The following is a 21,325-nucleotide window of genomic DNA, read 5'->3' as shown; positions in this document are numbered from 1 at the left end:
AACACAGGTCGACACAGGTACAGAGGTACAGGAAGAAAACACACAGGAACGAGTTCAAGACTTTAACGTACAAAACAACCAGCGTTTCCAAAGAGACTGTAGGGAAAACGTGTACGTACGGTAAGATTGAAAGGGACAAAAATCTCCTAAAGGTGACAAAGACAAGAAAAACTGCAGAGTGTGGCTGCATTCAGTTCCTCCAAACATTGAAATGATGACTTAAGAACAAGGATCACTTTGTTGTTTCATGTGTTAAAAGTTATCAGCACCCGAAAACACCACAAATCTTATCTGAATATCATCATGTTTGTTTTTCTTTTCTTTCTTTTTCTTCTTCACATTTTAGGTTTTGGCAGTGATTTTGACTTGAATACCTCTCTTTCAGCAGAACAGTTCAGATTTCAATTTCAATTTCAATCAGCGAGCAAGTGAAAGCGAATGAGGCATCATACGTTTTTATACAATTTTGGGAAAGGTTTTAGATTCACAACATTGCAGATAATCTGACTCACGACACTACAAGGCAAAGAGCATTTTGAGTTAGTAGAGGTTGATGCTAACAGCAGATCATGGCTGTTCCAGGTTTACATTTTTAAAAAATCAGGGTCTCATCCCAAAATTAGAAAGATTTTTCCATTTCCTTCAAATTTAAAAATGTGGTACCCTTTCACAATAAAGCATACTTAAAAAGTTGTAATGAATTGCCACTATGACTTATTAAAGTTTATGCAATTGACTCTATGTTTTGGTCTCTCCAGAGGGAAGTATCCGTCTCTTTAGCTGTGAAACGCTCCAATGTGTTCACCAGCTAGTTGATACATTGGCCTCTGTGTAGTTTGGTGCTGTTTGGGTGGTATACAGAGAAGAAAACAGCTGTCTGCTGTGGCTGGAAATGAGGCTGGTGAGAACCAGTAAAGTTGCAAGCTGCAAAACCAAAACAATGGGCTGAAAGAGGCTAAAATCACCATATGGAGCTGAAGGGAACTACAGAGTTTGGAGTTTTTTGACATTAATTGAGCCATTGTTAAAAGAAAAATACTTTGTGCAGCTTTAAAAAGAAGAAAGAGACGTATTTTTACACTAATCTTAATGGAAATCTGGTCTCAAAACCAAAACAAAAGTTCTTTCAATTGTGAAAGTATTCACAAACTTTAATGAAGTCATTAGTGGCAGATTGTAAAGCGTTTTTTGGGGTTGTTTACAGTAAGTGGTACCAAAACAATTTGGATCAAGTAACCTCTACTTTAAATTACAGTACATCATCGACACTCACTGATATTCAGGTAGAATTCAAACCCAGCCTCTTCAGTCTTTCTCTCGAGCCCTTAAAACTGCTCCTCAGCAACTCAGGTGAAAAAAAAACGGTTGCATTCAAGAGGCCCACTGGCTGTTTGACTTTTGTTGTTAGTTTATGTAGAAAAGTTGGAGGGAAAAAGTGTCCAAACTCTCCGCCCTGTCAACAGTTTAAACAACGATTGACACTATAGTAAACCGCACTATTGCTTTAAAAAAATCAATCAGTCGTTCACAAAGAAGCAGGGGCGGCGCGATGTAAACGAAGGTCGATACATTCAAATATTTGAGAGTGCTTCAAATCGGTCGCCGAGCGTTTGCTCAGTGGCGACAGATGATGAGCTGTTAACCAAACAGACAGCAGGCGAGCTCCGAGACCCTTCAAGGTGAAGTGAAATCTTGTGTAACGGGGAAAAAAAACAAAAAAAAGGCTGAGTTTGAGACATGCTGCTGACATCACGACTGTAACACTGTACTTTCTAATCTATTATCAAACAAACCAAAAGAAAAAAAAAGGAAAATACAGCATTTAAATCTGGACATTGGCATTAACACTATCAAAGAAAGAAATATTTCACTAATACTTCACTGGAGATGGAGAGTGTTACGATGCAGGTGACACGAGGCTGAGCTACAGCTTTGTTTCTTTTTTTTTTAATGACTATAATAAAACAACAAATCCAGATGTATGGATTTGAACCACAGTTAAATTTCAATGAAATAATTTTACTTAAACCAAATTTTCTCGTCTCTTTTTTTGTTTTGTGATGGAAAAAAAAAAAAAAAAATCTGCATTCCCCTTGTGCCAGACTACAAAGTAAACAAAACCACCACTGCAGCATCATCATCATCAACACACACTGTGCCAACACACACACGCAAACACACACAAACCAATTGCATGCCCTCTGTCACACGGTAGAAAAAAAGATTATTTCTCCTATTTTAGTGAATTTTTTTTGTTTTTCTGACCACGTTACATTTATTTCACCACATACACGCACTTTGTTTACCAGTTACTGTACACTCACTAATCACCTCACGACATCCTAGTAGAGAAAGCACGGAGCAGACCTGCGCCAGAACAACTGAAACCCAAACACTTTGTTTTGTTTTTTCCTGATAAAATGAAGATTATGGAGGAGTTTTTTAAGAAAAAAAAGAAGAAAAAAGAGAGAGGACATCAATGGATGGAGGCTCTGACCAGGTCTGCTGTTTTCACTGAAGAGAAGGCTGCCAGTCCGTTTGCCAATAACGAGGGGGGGTTTTGCGGACAACCGGCGACGACATTGTGCTTTATTGCGGGCGACTAACTCCCATCATTCATGGTAGTTAGCTGGAAAAATAAAAAATAAAATAAAAAAATACACATCTCCCCATTATGTTCCCATCAACGCTGCTGTGTTTTACGTCTGTTTCTGTCAATATGCATTTCCTTTCCTGTTGCATATTTGTTCGGCTCTGCTGTTTTAAGAGCATTTATCAAATTTTTTTTATTATTTTTTAACCAGTTGCGAACAAACAAACACGCACATGGTTCACGTGTACTCATAAGTGCATAGCAAATAAGAAGATAAAGGAAACTGCACGTTACAGTAGCCCCGCCCACCCCTGCCCTGCCCTGCCCTGCCCTGAAATCCTGGATCTCTTCACAAAAACACACTATGCATCATCACACAACAGCATTAAAGGGAAGGTTTGACTATTTTTCACCAAAGCACAATTTAAAAAAAAAAAAGACACTTCCCCTTTAATCTTCATATTTTCTTTTTTTTTTCTACTTCTTTTTTTTTTTTTTTTGGAAAGGAAATGTTTGGCATTCGACGTCCAAATGACTGATTCTGGTACAGGAAACGTTATTTCACACATGGAAGCCCTTGAAATGATAATAATAAAAAGACCGGGCCTGTTTTTGTTTTTTTGAAGGGCGTCTGAACCGTTGATGTAGAGAAAAGGTGGAGGAGAGATTCATCGCATGCCAGTTATTGACTGTTACTGACTGCATTTTGTGTTTTCATCGGCTCATGCAAAACACTGAAGCCCTGCGTGTTTTTTTATTTATTTATTATTATTATTAATATTATTATTTCTTTTAAATGTGGAGTTACTGTTTTTCCGGCACATGAGTGGTGTATCTGTTAGTTTGGTGCATGCACGAGTGGATCAGGTCATTGAGGTGAGCGGTGAGCGGTGAGCTTCGAGGTGTTATCTTTTTTTTTTTTTGCCAAAGGTGGAGGGGCGGGGTCAAAGGTGGAGGGTCAGATCTTTAAGGGCTTGAAATCGGTGAGTCGTCGCATGCTGTTGCATTCCATAGAACGGAAACGTAAATGGCAGTTAGCTAATAAACTTGTGCTGTAAGCCCCTTGTAAACACACACACACACACACACACATACTGTACATTCACGTGTGGCATGCACACTCGACACACACACACAAACACGCACTGAAAGGGGCATTAAAGTGACTAGTAACAGCTCTCCAACCCAACACCACCACCCTCCTCCTCCTCCTCCTCTTCTCCCTCCCCAAAGAGAAATAAGACAACTGTAGCGACATGAAAGAAAGAAAAACAAGTGTCTGGCCTCTCAACGTCTTCTCTCAGCTGCTGAGAGGCAAGGTCTGGTGTGTGTGTGTGTGTGTGTGTGAGAGGGTGTGACAGGATGGAGGAGAGTCAAAGGTCAAGTCTGGGGTCAGAGGAGTCAAGAGGACGAGGAGGAGAAGGGGGGGCGGGGTTAGGCGCTGAGCCCTAGGAGGGGGGCTTGCTGTAGCCAAAGAGTCCGACAGGTAGGTATTTGACGTGGGTGGGCCACTGGGCGGCCAGCTGGAAGAACTTGACGTCGTTCCACTCCACGCCGTCTATGGACACTGAGGAGGGGACAGACAGACACACAGACACACAGAGAGGAGAGACACGTTAAAGAGGAGATGAGAGTAAAAAAAACCCAGAAACAATCCTGAGTGAAGACACACATGCACACTCACCTTTCAGGATGGTCTGCTGCTGCTTGGCAGAGCAGATGAGGCGGCTGATGCCTTCGATGACCTGGCTCTTTGAATCCACGTCCTTCTCCTTCGGCTTCTTGCCCAGGAAGATGGTGGGGACTGAAGGGAGGGAGAGACGGAGGTTAGGCTGTCTTCACACTACAGGCCTTAACGCTCAATTCCCATTTGTTGCCTATATCTGATTTGTTTCGTCCGTCTGTTTACATGTTCATATTTGATATCTGCATTTACACCTGCTTTGCTTGCACGAAACAACACACACTGTCATCAATATGCGCCATCGATGAATTATTGATGACATACGACTTGAATTGCCAGGGAATATCAAATCTGTCTGTTTAGACTGCAGATGCAATGACGGAAATCCGATTTTTAACTGATTTGTTTCCACATATAACGGGGGTCTAAATCTGATCTGCTGCGTTTTTCCCGTTAACACGTTTATGTTACAGATCCGATCTGTGCCACTTGAGAGGAAAAAATCAGAATTAGGCCACTTGAACCTCATAGTGTAAAGACAGCCCTAGTGTGTGTGTACAGTATGTGGTAATTGGTGAAACAATGGTCAGTAGGTGTGTTAATACTGTAATTCATGATTAATTCAGGTAGTCATCACTACTTGTTCCTTTATAAGTATAAATGTAGGAAAAATGAAGAATTATTAATGATGATTTCAGTATTTAATAAAGCAAAAATAATGTAGTTAAAATAAAGTGTTGGGACTCAGTTGGTAGAGCAGACGCCCCATATAGACCCTTTCAGAGAGTATAAACAAAGACAGGTGTGGCTCATTAGAAAACGCTCTGCTACACTAAATGGAATGGAGCCTTAATTAGTATCCTTGGTAACACCTGTATTTGTTTATACTCTCTGAAAAGGTCTATACAGAGGCCATAGTTCTCGCAGCAGCCGGTCGCGTATCGAATCCCAACTCGGATTGTGCTGCGTGTCACTGCGCTGTCAATTAAAGGCAAAAAGCCCCCCAAAAACACTTTAAAAATATTAAAAAAAATAAAGTGTTAGAGGTTTCCCAGTTCCCACCTGATCCCATCTTCATCTCACCTTTCTTGTTCTTCTCCTTGGTGACCACCGTCATGGCCATGGTGCTGACCTGGGCCTGCGGGTCGCTGCTGCCCCCCCCTGGTAGCCTGCTGACCTGCAGCGAGCGGAAGGCGCTCTTCAGCGTGTTCTTGCAGCCCGTGTCACGTCGCTCGCCCTCCCGCCGCTTCTCGGCGAGCGAGGCCAGCCAGTAGTCCACCTGCAGGCCGATGGCGTCCACGCCGTGAGACATGCTGGGACTCCTGAGGACAGAGAGGTGGACAGAGAGAAATATAAATATAAATATATAATAAAATAAAACCAGCGTGTACGCAGCAAACTCCAGCTGACCTTTTCAACAGCGGTAAGAGACAGTTTCTGCAGTCAGACAGAACAAACAGAAGCAGCTGCCACAGCTCATTTCGATTCAAAACTAGTTTTAAAAAAACAAAAAAAACAAGCTGAACTTCAGTGTTGAATTTTGTACATTTTGTTCCCAAACATGTTCTGCAGCTCGGAGATCAGAGAGGGCCGGCTGCAGGGAGCAGGTAGAGAAAACTAGACCAGAGTCTCTCACTGCTGGTCAAACTACAAAACAAACAAACTCTGGGGTCAGGAGGAAAATATGCAAAATGTGTTTGCTTCTATTTGCTTAAACAACAAACACAGATGATTCACAGGCTTCAGCAGCTCGGTGCCGAGAGTAACATTAACACTTTGATACTGTGTGTTGACCGTAAAGAAAACACAGCAGACAGTGATGTGTAGTACACACCAGAAGTGTTGACACAGCACTGCACGGCTCTAAAACCAAAAGATGAGGAAGCTAAAAATAAGGAAATAGTAAAAATAGAGGATGTTTCAGATCTCATAGACATTATAAAGAACTGATTCTACTCACAAAACCAAAACCTTGAATAAAACGCTTAAACTGAACTTGAAGAAATTCATAATTTTACATTTTAAAAACCTCTTAGGTAAATTTTTGAGGGTTTCAATAGTGGCATGTTGCAAAATTTGACTCCTATTTCCACTACTGCTCCTGAAGGATGATGGGAAATCGGTGAACATCAATGGAAATGACAAAAGGATGAAGTCAAATGCCATGAGGAGGCAGACGACAAAGTAAAAGAATAAACTAAGAGAATAAGAAGAGGAAGAAGAGAAACTGAGTCTCACCCTTGTACTGTGAGGACGCTGCCCATGGAGGGGGAGGAGGGGGGAGTGGCCGCCTCCTTGATCATCCCCGTGGGGGAGCCGTGGGACGGGGGAGACGTGGAGGGGACGGCCAAACTCACAGCCACACCCTCCTCTGTGTCTCCTATAGGCGACAGTTACAACAACATAATAAGAAAGTTAGCCGCTGTTAAATCCAAATAAAACAGATCGACTCTTTGATCCGGACGTTCAGGCGGTTCCTAAACACTGACCTGTGGGAGACGGACCGGACTCGATGAGGCCGACCTTCACCACCTGGAGAAAAAACACAGGAGCAGACGATGAGCGTGGAGGTTTCAACCTGCAACCTGCTGCACTTCCACCTGAAAGTTTAATCTTACCCCAATGAACGGGATGAACTTCTGGTAGGAGTCTTCATCTCGCCTGGATGGAGATTTAAAAAACATTAAAAATATTAAAGAAAACATATAGATTAACCCTCTGGTGTGATCAGATCACATGACGTCTTTAAAGCGCTGTAAAAAAGAAACTAGGTCACCTGGAGCGTTGCTGTCAACTCTCACGCGGAAGTGCGGATTTAAAACTCTCTGCCCAGTTTTTTATTTGACTTTGATAGACCACATAAAACCAGAGAAACTATAGTTTTGATTTGATAATACAAAAAAATATTTATCTGAGTGTAAAAGGGGTTGCAAATCTTCATTTTTTTTTTTTGTCATTTTACAAAACGGGAAAAAGTGGTTGAATCGGCTGAAACTCTAAGTGATGAATACCAGAGACGTCTAATTTTTTCAATTTGGATTTGATGATTATTAGTATTATAAGTATTTCTGGGCCCAACGTGTTAATAAAGTACGTTAAAGTGAGAAAATAGTTATCAGATCTTATAGACGAAGTCGTGCTGAAAAAAAAAGAAGATACCAAGCATGGGCATGTTAATGTCCGGTCGCTTTTCCGCTGTTTTGCTAACCCTCCTCCTGGCCATGTGCATTTGTTTACAAGGAAGCCGGCGAAAAATCAATACACGGAGCGGTGGATAACGTTACATAATACAATGTTACGACATGTGTATTTGTGTAGTCTTAACCGTCATAAACAAAAGATTGCGGGTTATGGAGCGCGTTTGTGTCGCGGTGTGCAGAGACGAGAGCTGGGACACCGGGGCAGCGGCCAGGTACTACACTGATGTTACAAGGTTGGTTTTTGTTTTTTTTTTCAAATCAAGGTAAAAATGTAGCATAGTCACAGGAGAAATCCTGCTTAGTTCCTCTTTAAACATTTTTTTATGTGGTATCAAAAAGCAAAATCAAAACTGTTCGAAAAATGGCCAAAATAAGTTCAGACGCCTAAGGGTTGAATAATAACAGGTGTGTGTGTGTGTGTGTGTGTGTGGTGTTGTTTATCTTGTTCACTCACGTCCTGTGTTTGCAGGTGAGCATGGCCTCAGCGATGGGCAGCTGGTGTGTGACGGTGGCGCCGCTGATGTACTGGGCGATTCTCCCCGCCACGTCCAGCTGGTCTGGAGACAAACAGAGAGAGAGGGAGAGGACGTTCAGACATCTTTGTGTGTGTGTGTGTTGTATTCTGGGTGAAGAGTGTATCCGTGGTGACAGCCGGTACCTGTGGGCGGCGGCTCGGAGCGGCTGAACACGTCCCTCCACGCCCCGTCCAGGAAGGAGGAGCTGTAGCGGTTGTCGAGGGCGCCGAGGTGCTTGGCGACCGGATGGGAGCCTGTGGAGGTAAATGATGGAGAATAAACAGTTAGAGGAGGTTTTATCGCCCCTAAAAATACAGTCGCCATGGAAACGCAAACCGGCTCTCTGACCTAGCGGCACCACCAGGAAGCGCATGTGGTTGAGCCAGTCGGACGTTTTGTTGGCGAGCTGGGTGACGAAGAACTGCAGGATGGCGCCCAGGTAGCTCTGTCCGCCCACCGCCGCCACCTTCACCGCTCTGGGCATGGACGAGTTACAGTTACAGCTGCAGGGACACACAGAGAGAGACAGAGAGAGAGAGGAGTAACTGTCAGTGATCAGCGCCGTGTGGAGGCGGGTCGTTCATCCATCAAAGGCTTTAGAAAAAAAAAAAACACCTGAGGAAAGATCTGAGTAAACAGCAGAGACGAGAAAACAAATCACGCAGCCAAGAGGCCTGAGGAGAGAGAGAGACGGTGCTGGCAGGACGTCAGGAAAAAATGAAAAATATGAACCGTAATCAAACCAGAGAGGACGCTGCATAAAAACGTCAGAGGGACTCATCTGTTACCACTGACAGCCAGACATCCAGACGGACGTATCCTGAACCGTTTAGTATAAAAACTGAAAAAAATCGCGCCTGAAAACACAAAATAAAAATTCACACGAATGTTTCATTAAACTAACAATTCTGAATTTAGACGATTTAGACAAAGGGAGCGAATCCTTTCATTTGAGAAGCTGAAAATGTGAATGTTTAGCATTTAGATGATGAATTATCGCCTGGAAACTGACTTTATAATCTAATTGTCTTAATAATGAACTTAGAGATCATTTTATTTCATTTTCAAAGTTTAAAAATCCTTTATTGGAAGTGGCTACATAGTTAAAAGGTTAAAAACTGCACCTACGCATTGCGGCCTTCATCATTGTGACTATGTAGCCACTTCCAATAAAGGCTTTTTACTTTTGGACCTCTAGAGTGCCTTAGTCATCCTCTTTTTGTGTTGCTATTCATCACCCCTGTACCAAAGAGTACCTCATTGGTTATTTTTTTACTAATCCCCCAAAAAACACACTCCTTTTTTCTGTTTTTCTACAAAGCTATTCCATGTTTTTTTGTTCCTGAAACATTTGTACAATCAGATGGTTTTTTACAGTGTAATATAGTGCCAGGTCAATTAAACAGAGAGGGGAGGGAGACATGTGAAGCAAGGTTTTATGAATAAAGAGAAGTAAAGTTATAGATGCGGAGTCGTGAGAGCAAAGAGGAGGAGAGGAAAAGATGCAGAGGACGGCAGAAACGTGGAAGAAAAAGAAAAAGAAGAAGAAGAGGAAGAAAGGAGCCGGGTCAAACGGAGGACAGAGGACGGAGAGATAAGGCTCGAAGTAGATGAGTCATCCTGCAAACTGAAGGGATGCTCTAACTCAGAATATGTGTTTAGCACATGCATAGTGTGTGTGTGTGTGCATGTGTAAATGTCAGCTTCTTAAAAAAACTCACAATTTCTGGATGCGTGTGAGCACAGCGGACAGCACCGCCTGGATTTCAGCTGCGGAGCACGTGCAGACCACCGGGTGTCTCTGGACCTGCAGCTGCTCTGCGACGTACTGCAACACACACACACACACAAGGACACACACACACGACAAGTAGATAAGAGATGGAAAAAAGCAAACGTATTTAAATATCAGCAGCCTCCAAACAAACACAGTCGTACCTGCCCCTGCCAGTCCGTTCCGTTGACGAGGATCAGGCTCTCTGGGAGCGCCGCGTCCGACAACAAGATCTGATTCAGCTGGTCGTACACGGCCTTCCTCAGGACCTACACACACACACACACACACACGCTGAGTACATAAATCCCTCCTGCAGCGATGCATTTACTCCTCAGATGACTCAACATCACCACATACATAATTCATCTCTGAGCTGCTGCTGCGGGCGTGTCAGACATTATCAGGATTCATGTGTGTTCTTTACTTTGGAGAAAAGACGGGACGGCAGCAACCGACCGGAGACGCAGAACAAAAGGCAGCGGCTCTTTTAAAGTGTAAATCCCACTGTGGGAATACAAATCTATTTCTGCGTGCCGAGTTAAGACGGTGCTATGGCTTATGTTAAGATCCTGGAAGGAGGGGAAAAAATCTCTTCATTAAAATGTTAATTCTGACAATGAGAGTAGCTACCGGCGTGCTGTGGCCCAGCTCCGGGGATCTCTCCGAGTCCGAGCTGTTGGTGCGTTCACTCAGAGGTTTGGACAGCTGCCTCTCCTTCATGGGAGTGCTGCTGCGCTTCTGCCGGGGCGTGTGTCCTCCGTCCAGCCTGGGGACAGACACGGAAATGGTAGTTGGACACCTGCTGGAGTGTACTGTTAACGTGCAGGCTTTATCCTTACTGTTTGAACCTGAACTGTGGCGCACTGCAGCATGAAATCCCCTCACTTTCCTGTCTTCTATTATTGTCATATATAAAATAAAGGCAAAAACCTCAAAAACGAAATAATTACTTTTAATCTAAGAACACTAAAGGAGGTATTTATGGAAAATTGGCAAAAATGGATTACATATGTCTCTACCATTAGACTGGACTTCAGGTAATCTCAGATTGGACTATCATTAATACTTTTATGTATTTACTTTTCTCTTTACCCTTTTTTACTCTTATTGCTCACTTTCACGACTGGAGGTGTTTACCAGTTTTTACTTTCCTTATATCCCTTGATATTTTTGCACTCGTCTATAGGTCTTCATGTTCATTGTTTGATTGTTTATTTGTTTATATACAAAATAAAAAATCAATAAAAAGTAAATGACAAAAAAAGAAAACGATTATGAAAAAAAATCCTCGAAAACAGTCACATGACATTTCTTTTCTTGTGTATTTTTTAAGTCTTTTTAATGTCTTATGCGAGTGTAAATAAAGGTGGTGTTGAGCCCAGTCTGTTACCCTTTGGTTTCAGACAAATAAAGTTTCTACTCTATTATAAAAAGTGTCAGAGATCTTATGAATATTTATGAACGAAAACAAACCGTTTCACCATTTACTGTCACTTGGTGGTGAAGGTTGCTTGGTGTTTGTGTGTTTCCTTCCCAGACAGAAGGAGGAAGGTGAGTGTGTATCTGACACGTGGTGTGTTTATGTGTGTGTGTGTCTGTGTGGGTAGAGAGTGACCTTGCTCCCACAGGTGTGATTCATTTAGCGTGTGGGTGGTTTTTAGCATAAAATGACGTCTTTACTTTTGTTGAATGTCCAGGGGGCAAACACATGGAGACTACAGGATAATGTCAGATTTGATTTGGATGCTAGCCGCCAAAAAACTGGCTTATGAGTCAGTTGTGAGAGAAAGAGTCTGTGTTAATTCTTCTCCTAAACGTAAGTTAGTCTCATTTAAAGTCCTTAAACACAGAAAACTGTGTTAATGTACCTTATAAATTAACAGCAGTTTAAAACAAAAGTAGAAGTAGCTTGTTAGCATTAGCAGTGTGAGCCAAAATGGCGGACTGGGTTAACCCTAACCCTGACAAAGAAAAGGTGCTCAAACGTACAGAAAACAAAAAAAGTGTTTGTCTAAGAAGATTAAGTATTTAAAGATTTAATTAATTAATAATATCACAGTTTGCTAACTATTTTTTATTTTTATTTTTTACAAATTTGGGTTTTTGTTACCTTGGCGACGGCATGCTTTGTGTTTCGCTTTTGCTACTCTTCATGGGTGTACGGGGTTTCTCTGCCACTGACACCATGATGCAGGGGCCCACCTCAGCGAACAGCTCCTGATCCGTTAGCTCCTACACACACACACACACACACATTGACACGCACACACACACACGGTACCAAAAGACAGAGTGTCAGTGTCAAAGAGAGGAGATAGTGACAATCCTAAAGCCATCTCCTCCGACACGTCTTCATTTTGTTTCCTCCGTCTCCGTCTCTCAATCCGTCTCACTTACACAGCAGCACAGATGGCAGCGAATCCCTTTGCTCCGAGTGATATTAACAAAGATCCCGACACACCATTAATTCACTCTGCTTCAAACACACACACACAGATAGGCTACACACACTCAGACATAAATTATAAGAGTCGTACCAGTGTGTCGGTCTCAGACAGGGCCTCCTCCAGGTTGCGGCTGCGGGAGGGTTTCATCTTATCTAAAGGAGGCTGCTCCCCCTGCTGGGAAAAACAAGGGAGAGACACTCAACACTCAGTCTGCAGGCTTTATAATGAGAGCTGAGCTTCAAAAGCCAAAAAAGGAGACAGACGCGGAGTCATTCTGCAGCTTTGGGGGCTCAGTCAGCTTTGTGGAGGAACAATGCAACCAGTGTAATAACCACGAGATATTAGTTTTCTCTGGACCCTATCGAGTATCTCTGAGTGATTCGATGAATTAAAAACCCCCGTTATCTCTCGGAGACGGTGCTGATTGCTGTCACAACACGACAGGCCGGCGTATTTCAGCATCGCTATACAAAAGGGAGAGGGAGAGCTGCAGCTGTTTGAATGCAGCAGAGGTATCCAGAGAAATCTATTCAGCCCAGCTCGCTCTTTATTGAGCAGATGGCGACTGCCACAGAGATATTGGATTTCTGCTCCATTAAGGAAACGTGAGTCACAAACTCTCCCGAAATTTTTATATTTGCAGCCGGCGCCCCTGCTGCGCCGATTTTCAACAGCTTTTGTATTCTGGATATTTACCACATCGATGTGGAGTCGCATGGTGAATTATGACACTGTGTGCTATTTATGCCACTCGTTTATTATTTTACTGTCAGTTATTATGAGTGTGGTAAGTTTATGTATTGTGAAAACATTGGTTATTGGACGAATTAATGGTGACTGCAACATTTATTTTATGATGCATACAATGCTTTTAATGAGATACAACCTAAAATACAAGAAAATTATAGAAACTTAGAGAGATATTATTGTTTAATAGAAACATTGATTGGAATCTATTAACAATAAAGCTGAGGAAAGAATCTCTAGAGGCCAAAAACAAACTCAATCTGAAGGAGAAAAAGATTTTAGATTAGTTTTCCTTCATGTTGACTGGTTGTGACCGCTACGATCAAACACACTCCTTATCAGACTGATTACCCTGATGCTTTCAGAGGGCTGCAGCGTTTGCACTAATTAACTGGGGAGAAAAAAAAACTTAATTTAAACTCATTTAAGTCTTCAAAAGTAAACCTAATCTTATGCTTTTGATTTCACTCCTCTAAACCATGAACCAACTAAGCTAAAAAACTTAGCAGATTAAAAGCTCAGCGCTATCACTGAGCAGCAGCTGCACAGTCCTCTGCAGTCAGAGGTGTGTGTCACACCTGTCTGTAATGTCAGACGGCCCCTTCAGGCGGGAGGAAAGATTTACAGCGCTCAGCTCCTGTTGAGGCGGCGGTGGGAAATAAATCTCCTCAAACAGACAAAGTTTCCTCGTGAGTTCACTTCCAGCGGTGGATCAGAGAGAGTTACTTACCGGGCTGAACGGGTCTCGGCCCAGACTGCCTTTGCTGTTCAGGCTGCCGATCTCCGTCTGCGAGCTGGACTGTGACATCCCCTCGAAGAACGGCCTGAACACAACACACAGCAACAGCATGAGGAAACATTATCAAGACTGTGAGTTTTTGATTTATAAAACAAAAATTTACTTCAACATGACATTAATAGAGAAATGCAACAACAAGAGGAAAGAAAACAAGCTATAAATCAGTCCAATGATTTTTTAATCTAAATAATGTAGCACCTTTGTTTTCTACGCTCACCATTTCTTGCTCAAATAGTAAAAATTGTAAAAATATATACGCACATCCCTTGCTTGGGGTGCTGGGCTAAGGGGAAAGTAGAAAAAAGAAGAAACAGCCCGCACAACCTCGTTTTGCTCCAGATATTTTACTGACAACATTTCGGGCTTCTCAGCCCTTCATCAGGTCAAATAGTAGAAACAGAACCAGGAAGAAGCTTTAAGATGATTTAACAGAGGTTTATCTGTCTGAAACATCTTGAACGAGCCTCACTGGGTCGTAAACAGATACTTTCTAGATGTATAATATAGATGTAAAGTGTTAAATGGAAGAAATATTAATTTATAAAGCTTCTTCTCTGGGTGCTGGGGAGGAAGACTTGTAAAATCTGTCCAAAACAAGTGGAAAAGTGACGCCAATGCTCAAAATTAATAAAGATAAGCAACACAAAATATAAAAAGGAGCTAGGAGTAATGTTTTTTTTAAACACTATCTCTATATTCTGAGTTTTTTGGATTTGCATTTTGATAAATTCATAGTGAACTGACCCAGTTCTGGTTCCTCTAATGTTTTTAATATACGACTGTAATGAGCAGGTTTCACCAGCAGAGGGAGCTCTGAATTGCCAATAGCGAAAAGTGAGCCCCATATTGAGTGTGTGTGTAGGTGAAGGCAGCAAGTGTGTGTTTGGTGTGTATTATGTGATGATTGTGTGGTGCAGCACCTTAGTTTAGGTTTGGGCGTGCTGAGGATGCTGTCGGTCTCCTCCATCTCCGGCCCGCTGTCGCTGGGGTTGTACATCTCCAGGCTGTCGTAGAGCTCGTCCAGATCCTCCTCCACCTCCTGGATCTGCTCCCTGGACACGTGCTCCAGACCGAAACCAACCTGGAGGACACACACACACACACACACACACACACACACACACACACACACACACACACACACACACACACACCACACACACACACACACACACACACACCACACACACACACACACACACACACACACACACACACACACACACACACACACACACACACACACACACACACACATAGAGAGAGACCGTGAGGAGACCGATGGACACCAGGTTGTTATTTTTATCCCTCATCCGCTCTCTTCACACATTAATATTACACAAAATGATGTCAGGTTGATCCCAGCGGTAATGCTACACACAGCTGACTTGTCACTTTGCGCTGTTGACATGAAAACGCACCCACAAGGCCTTTGAACGAGTCTGAGATTTCACAGATGGTAAAAGGAGCCGATGTGAGAGAGCGGAGATGTTTACATGCCACAGTAACCTGTTCAGTTTCAGACGCCGGCTCAGCAGAGACGGCAACATGTTTCACCTGGAGACCGTCGTCGCCCAAACAACAGAAACCGGCTCCAATAACAGAAACTAACTGAACCCAGGTATCTAGCACCAATCGTCTTCTTATCATCGTTCAATATCAAATCTGTACACCTCACTATCAATAACTCAACTACACCAACAACAGCAGGATATTTAAAGATGTCCAGTCTAAAAATGAGTAGTAACAGTACACATAATTATATTAATAATAATAAGGACATTTCAGTGCATTGGCACTTTATTTACAGGTAAAACCAAAAGTGAGTAAAACCCACATAACTAGTGACATCTTCACATCAGTACACCCAAATAAATAATAGTATTATAACTACAGTAATTGGCTTATTATTAAAGGAGGGGGAGGTAAAGATGATACAAGTCAAGTTAATCAAAGAATTCAAAAGTTATAGAGACATTTTCACCTTAAACATTGATACACACTATTCAAATTTATACGTTACATTTCTATTATAACTACCGTATGTTTATATTCTATTAACAACTCTAAAACCAATATGGATCATGAGGTTGCTGAAGTGTATAATCAATCAATCAATCAATCAATTTGTTTATTTCGGGCATGTCAATTTAAATCATCATCATCACACTTCATCATCAAATAATACAATACATGGCCGAAAGGGAAAAGCGGGAGAAGCAAAAGCTTATCTAGTCCCGCCCCCACATGTATTAACATTGTGTGATGGGAGTGAGGTGGAGTTGGTGTGGTCAAGGTCATGGTCAAGAATGAACTCTGACCTTCAGGTTCAGTACTTCTGTTAAATACACTGTGATTGATGGACACACACAAACAAACACATTAAGCACAGACACATCCCTATTCTATTTTAATCTAGTGTTTAGCCTTGTCTTTTTTATTTTTTGAGCTCCTAGCTGAATCTCTCCCACACACACACACACACACACACACACACACACACACACACACACACACACACACACACACACACACACACACACACACACACACACACACACACACACACACACACACACACACACACACACACACACACACACACACACACACACACACACACACACACACACACACACACACACACCTCTCTGTGCGTTTTCAAAGCTAAACTGAAATACATGTCGACTTCAGCAGCAGCTCTGGAGCAAATACACCCTGTGAACCCTGCACGCCGAGCAGAAGTGCAGATGCATGAATCTGTCAGTGATATCAGGAGGGAGAGAGAGGGAGAGAGAGAGGGAGAGAGACCACAGGACGGGGGAGAAAACAGCAGGAGGAGGGGGGATGCGGAGCTTACCTCATCAGTGACTTTAAACCTCTTCAGCAAGGCGACAAACTTCTGCTTGATGTTGGGTTGCTGTGGAAAAAAGAAGACGACATGAGAGATGGATGCTCACACATCCCTGAGTGCTTCAGTGTGTGTGTTTCAGTGTGTGTGTGTGTGTGTGTGGGAGGGGGGGGGATGCACGGTGTGGAAAGAGACGAGATATATTGGTAATTTCTGAGCTCTATTTTCACGCTCCATGACTCAAAACAACAGCGTCTGGACATATTTCTGCTCGTCACATAAAGTTAAAGTGTCACCCATGCAGATTTTTCTCGGCTGTCTGTCGCTGCTTTTCGTGCCATTAAGCTGAAAATATATTACTCTGGTTACCACGTCGACGAGCAGATGTTTGCCTGAATAAGCACAAAAGAGATTTGTTTACTTGGACGGTTATTTGAAAAGGAAGGTATAGTCGCTGTAAAATCTATCAAAAGTGACTCAGCAGCAGCAGCTCAAGGTTTCTTTTCTTAAAAAACTTCTTTTTTTCCCTTTCTTTCTCGGCATCGTGGTTCGAAATTCAATTCATTCATAGAACATGAAGCTTGAGAAAGACTAGAAAAGATGAGTGTGAGTCTGTGTTGTGTTATTCTGTGAAAGGCAGTGGAGCCTCAGCTGCATGAATCATTTAATGCAGCTACAGAACTTTCTCTAAATTTGCAACAACTATTGTTTGTGGGCAGCAGTTGTGAACACAGCACTGATATATCATCATCATTTTAAGATGTTAAGCTGAATTTATGATAAAACTGTTACTTATTTACAGGTGGGAATCACAATATGAAATTATAACAATAAGATATTATCACGGTACTTCAGTTACAATATGATTTTATTGTAATTGTGAACATTTTGCCATAATATACTACTGTGATACGTTTGGATTTATCCCTTCTAATCTAATTCAACTTCTAATTATGTCCTGAAGGAAAACTTTGTCAACATTGTTTTATGTAATTTTTATGTAATAAAATAAAGACCTTTGTCTCATCTCATCTTAATCATTTTTATTGCTACACAATGTGAATGTACTCTTGTGTTCTAGCAACAAGAACTTCAATTTGTATTTGTAATTCACATAATAAATGATGAATATTTGTTGATACAATATTGCCAAATATAATATACTGTAATGCCGTATTAATTCCCCCAGCCCATATTTATACATTTAGCAGTTAGAAAGCAACACTACCCTAAAGTCCAACATTCATTTGACTTTTAGCTCGGTTTTTGGTCTCCACCGGCTTCACAGTATTCACCAGCTGGCTTCTGACTGCAGCACTTAAAAACTGTTCCCTTCTGCCAAAATCAACACTAATGAGATGGTGAGAGTGACTCAGGTGTTATTTCTCTGTAAGTGTTTTATCACATTTTCATGTAAGAGCCACTTTAAGTTTATCGTCACCATTTTTTTTAGATTCTGGTGCCAAAAAAATCAAACATTTGTTTAAAACTGAATTAGTTGGGTTTTTTTTTTTTTTCAAAATATGAGTCCACACATTTTAACACGACTTAATTGCAGTGAATTTTAATGTGGACTCCACCTCGTTGCATTATAATTAGATCACTTGCAAATGTGCCTCACTAATTCCCGCCAGAGACAAAGTTCACATGGATCCTGATTGTTGTTGACAGAGCGATACTTTAATTGGATATCAGCGTTTTCCCTGTCTGTGTGCAGGAGGAAGCTCGAGAAGCAAAAGGTCAAATGTGTGTAGAAAGAAGATGACAGAGTTTTAATAGGCCTCATTAAATCTCTTTTCTTAATTTTGCTTGCATAAATTGGAGACATCCGTTCCTTTCTTTTCTTTTCTTTTTTTTTAATTCGACTATTAGAAATGACTGAAAAGCTCGTTTAAGATGATTATCAAGAAACGACAGATCAGATTGTGCGAACACACGGCGGTTCATCTATACTGATTTGATTTAAATGGACTCTGGTGGATAATTAAAAGCTCATTTCCTTCCTGGTTCTCAGTCTTCGCCATCACCTGAAGTGTTTTCACTCGCATAAGCGGCGTCTCTTAATGGGAGGAAATCCAACAATCATCTGGATGTGTGGGAACGAACATAGTGTAAAGTTGATGAACAACGACGCTCCTGGGACAAATAAGTGTGTGGCTGCAGAGAGGAGGGAAGAGATTGTGTCCTAATTCGCTGTTGGAGAAGCGGATGGAGGTCGACTCTGTGAGGGTTTGTTATAATGGTGTTTGATTGTGTATTGTGTGTGTGTCCTGCTGCACAAATTATGGTTGTGTGTGTGTATGTGTGTGTGTTGTCCACAGGCGGTGATGTTGGGGCTCAGCAGTGACAGACTCACTGAGACCTCCACAGGAGCTCTCCATTAATAACCTGCTGAGCCAAATGCCCGCTGCTGCTACACATATACACACACACTTTTTCTCCACTCTGTCACATTGCAGGTCCACTCTAATTTTCATGGTTGCACAGAGTTTTGTGTGTTAATCTGTGTCTCTGTTGTGTGTGTTTGGGTGTGTGTGTTTGTGTTATTGTGGGTCCTTGTGGTAAGTTTCCTTCCCGAGAAGTGAGCTGAGTTACATGGAATCAGGAATGAGAGGGAGAAAATGGATTTATAGAGAAACCAACATGAGAGGATGGATGGAGGGAAGGAGAGAGAGAGGAGGGGAGGGCGGAGGAGGAGGAGGGGTTGAATGAGGTGAGGCAAGAGGGAGATGAGGGGGAGGATTGGGGGGAGAGTCCAGTCGAATCAAATCTATTTGAAAGGGCTTTTTTTCTCTCACAAAGCTGGTTTGCCGTAAATTGCTTTACAGAAATAACAAGCAGGTTCAGAGTGAGAGTGAGAGAGAGTGGGGGGGTGTAGGGTTAGGGTGGGGGTGGGGGGGTCAGGATGGATAAATGAGGTGAGGCAAAAGAGGTATTTTTTTCTTACTCTGGTGATGGCGGCGTTGGAGGGGAGCTTACGCCTCGGCTTCTTCTTCCTCACCTCGTCCTCTTCATCATAGAGATACTGACACAAAGAGGAAGAGACAGAGGTGTTTCTGGGTTATTGCAGCGTTTAAAAAAAAAAAAAAGGACATGACTGGAGATTTACAGTATATTCATCATTGTAGACAAAGTCAATGACTAGATCTGACCAACAAATACCATCTGAGCTTCTATTGTCCAAAAACACATCTCATTGTTGCATTGTTTATTGTCCTGAATCCAGAGGAAGTCAATAACGCCAATGTCTATTAAAGATCCCATATTGTATAAAGTTAGATTTCCATATCTCTGTTTGTTATAGATCAGCTCTAGGTTCTGTATTAACACAGTAGAAGTATCAAAGCCTCAGTCCACAGAGAAAAATACACAGGCTTTATTCAGAAACTGAGCCTTAAAACCAGCCGTCAGGACTTCCTGTGACTTTGTGATGTCACAACTAAGGAGTCCCCAAGCCCCGCCCACCTGGACCCACCATGTAACACTAATGCAGGATTTGGTTTCTCTGAGTGTTTTACTTGAAATCTGCTACATTTCTATTGGATCACACAAAAAAACAGCCAGCCAATCAGAAGAGAGTCCCAAGAGCCTCCTCTTATCTGATTGGCTGACCCCGACCTGTTGTTACTAGAGCTATAGTGTGATGTTTTCTGGCTCTGAAAAGCAAAAATATATAATTTAATGAATATCAACACTTCAAAAGTAGTAAATAGGGGACTTTAAAATCCCAAATATCAACTTTATTCTCTATTCTCAACTTCTTAGCTTTAACAACGTTTATTTTGGTTATAAAGTTATAACTTTATTCTCGTTATAGTTGTTGCTGAGGTGCAGCAGGTAAAAGTGGCCAGATACATGAGCAGTTAAGCGGTGAACAAATGGACTGTTTATTCAAAAGGTTGATACCATGTAATTTGAAACTAGAAGCAACTGTGTCTGTCTCTAATAATCACTGTAAAAACAAACCAGTGAGGCAAGTGTGGAGGATTTATCTACAACAGACAGTTTAGATAATAATTTTCACTTCACCTTTTACTTTCTCTGGCAAATCATGTCGCGCACCTCAACGGCGGCGATCATAACAACTACAGTTTTATCGTCACCAATAGATATTGAGAGAAATACACTCTGAGTTGTAACAGACTCAGTTTGCCCTTGAAGTTTAAACCTTCTCCTCTTCATCCCCCCATCCTCCTCCTCCTCTCTCAGCTCACTGCCTCAGTCAGTCACTCGCGCTCCTCCATCCACACCTGAACCGCTGCCTCTTTATTCTCCCTTCCCGCCGCTCGGCTTCCCTCCATCCCTCCATCCCTCCATCCCTCCTTTCAGCCTTTTCAATCCGGCCTCCAAAGCCTTGTTGCTCCCTTCTTATCTCTCTCTGCTGTCTGTTTGCTCCTTTCACTCTCGCCTCCAATCTCTCGCACCGATGGGCGCCTATTCCCCCACACATCCCCCGAGCGCTGTCACTTTCTCTCACATAATCCGAGAGAGAGAGAGAGAGAGAGAAAGTAACACACACACATACACACACAGAAACACACGCCATCGACTGATGCTCACACCAGTTTGTTTGTGAACTTTGTCGCCTGTTCTTTAAGTTTTTTTTTTACACAAGTGAATGAAGAAGAAACTCTGACTAAAACTCATTTTCTATGGCGCATTATTTTACATCATGTACATGAATGTTTTCACATGGAGCAACTACATTTGGT

At 42.1% G+C, this 21,325-nt stretch overlaps 1 protein-coding gene across 2 annotated transcripts in view; it reads right to left on the bottom strand.

Annotated features, from left to right (window-relative positions):
• Positions 1-2,447: 2,447 nt before the first annotated feature.
• Positions 2,448-21,325, bottom strand: part of pacs1b (phosphofurin acidic cluster sorting protein 1b) — a 67,666-nt gene continuing 48,788 nt past the window's right edge. The window contains exons 7-24 of one of the 2 annotated variants that reach the window (XM_085806226.1): positions 19,561-19,638; positions 16,623-16,682; positions 14,683-14,843; positions 13,694-13,787; positions 12,307-12,390; positions 11,880-12,001; positions 10,400-10,535; positions 9,931-10,035; positions 9,714-9,820; positions 8,341-8,495; positions 8,136-8,246; positions 7,932-8,034; positions 6,896-6,938; positions 6,767-6,809; positions 6,516-6,657; positions 5,361-5,599; positions 4,278-4,397; positions 2,448-4,160 (exon numbers count right to left, since the gene is read on the bottom strand). In XM_085806226.1, the coding sequence (XP_085662352.1) occupies positions 4,042-4,160; positions 4,278-4,397; positions 5,361-5,599; positions 6,516-6,657; positions 6,767-6,809; positions 6,896-6,938; positions 7,932-8,034; positions 8,136-8,246; positions 8,341-8,495; positions 9,714-9,820; positions 9,931-10,035; positions 10,400-10,535; positions 11,880-12,001; positions 12,307-12,390; positions 13,694-13,787; positions 14,683-14,843; positions 16,623-16,682; positions 19,561-19,638 (2,022 nt within the window). In that variant the 3' untranslated portion in view covers positions 2,448-4,041. The remainder of the gene's footprint in view (positions 4,161-4,277; positions 4,398-5,360; positions 5,600-6,515; positions 6,658-6,766; positions 6,810-6,895; positions 6,939-7,931; positions 8,035-8,135; positions 8,247-8,340; positions 8,496-9,713; positions 9,821-9,930; positions 10,036-10,399; positions 10,536-11,879; positions 12,002-12,306; positions 12,391-13,693; positions 13,788-14,682; positions 14,844-16,622; positions 16,683-19,560; positions 19,639-21,325) is intronic. The other variant, XM_085806227.1, reaches the window with a different exon arrangement.

Source organism: Trachurus japonicus, chromosome 18 (genome assembly GCF_045865225.1).
Source record: "Trachurus japonicus isolate A0001 chromosome 18, Traja_1.0".
Classification (NCBI taxonomy): Eukaryota; Metazoa; Chordata; class Actinopteri; order Carangiformes; family Carangidae; genus Trachurus; species Trachurus japonicus.
Note: the sequence above shows the minus strand (reverse complement) of the source record. Positions and strands in the feature narration are given on the sequence as shown.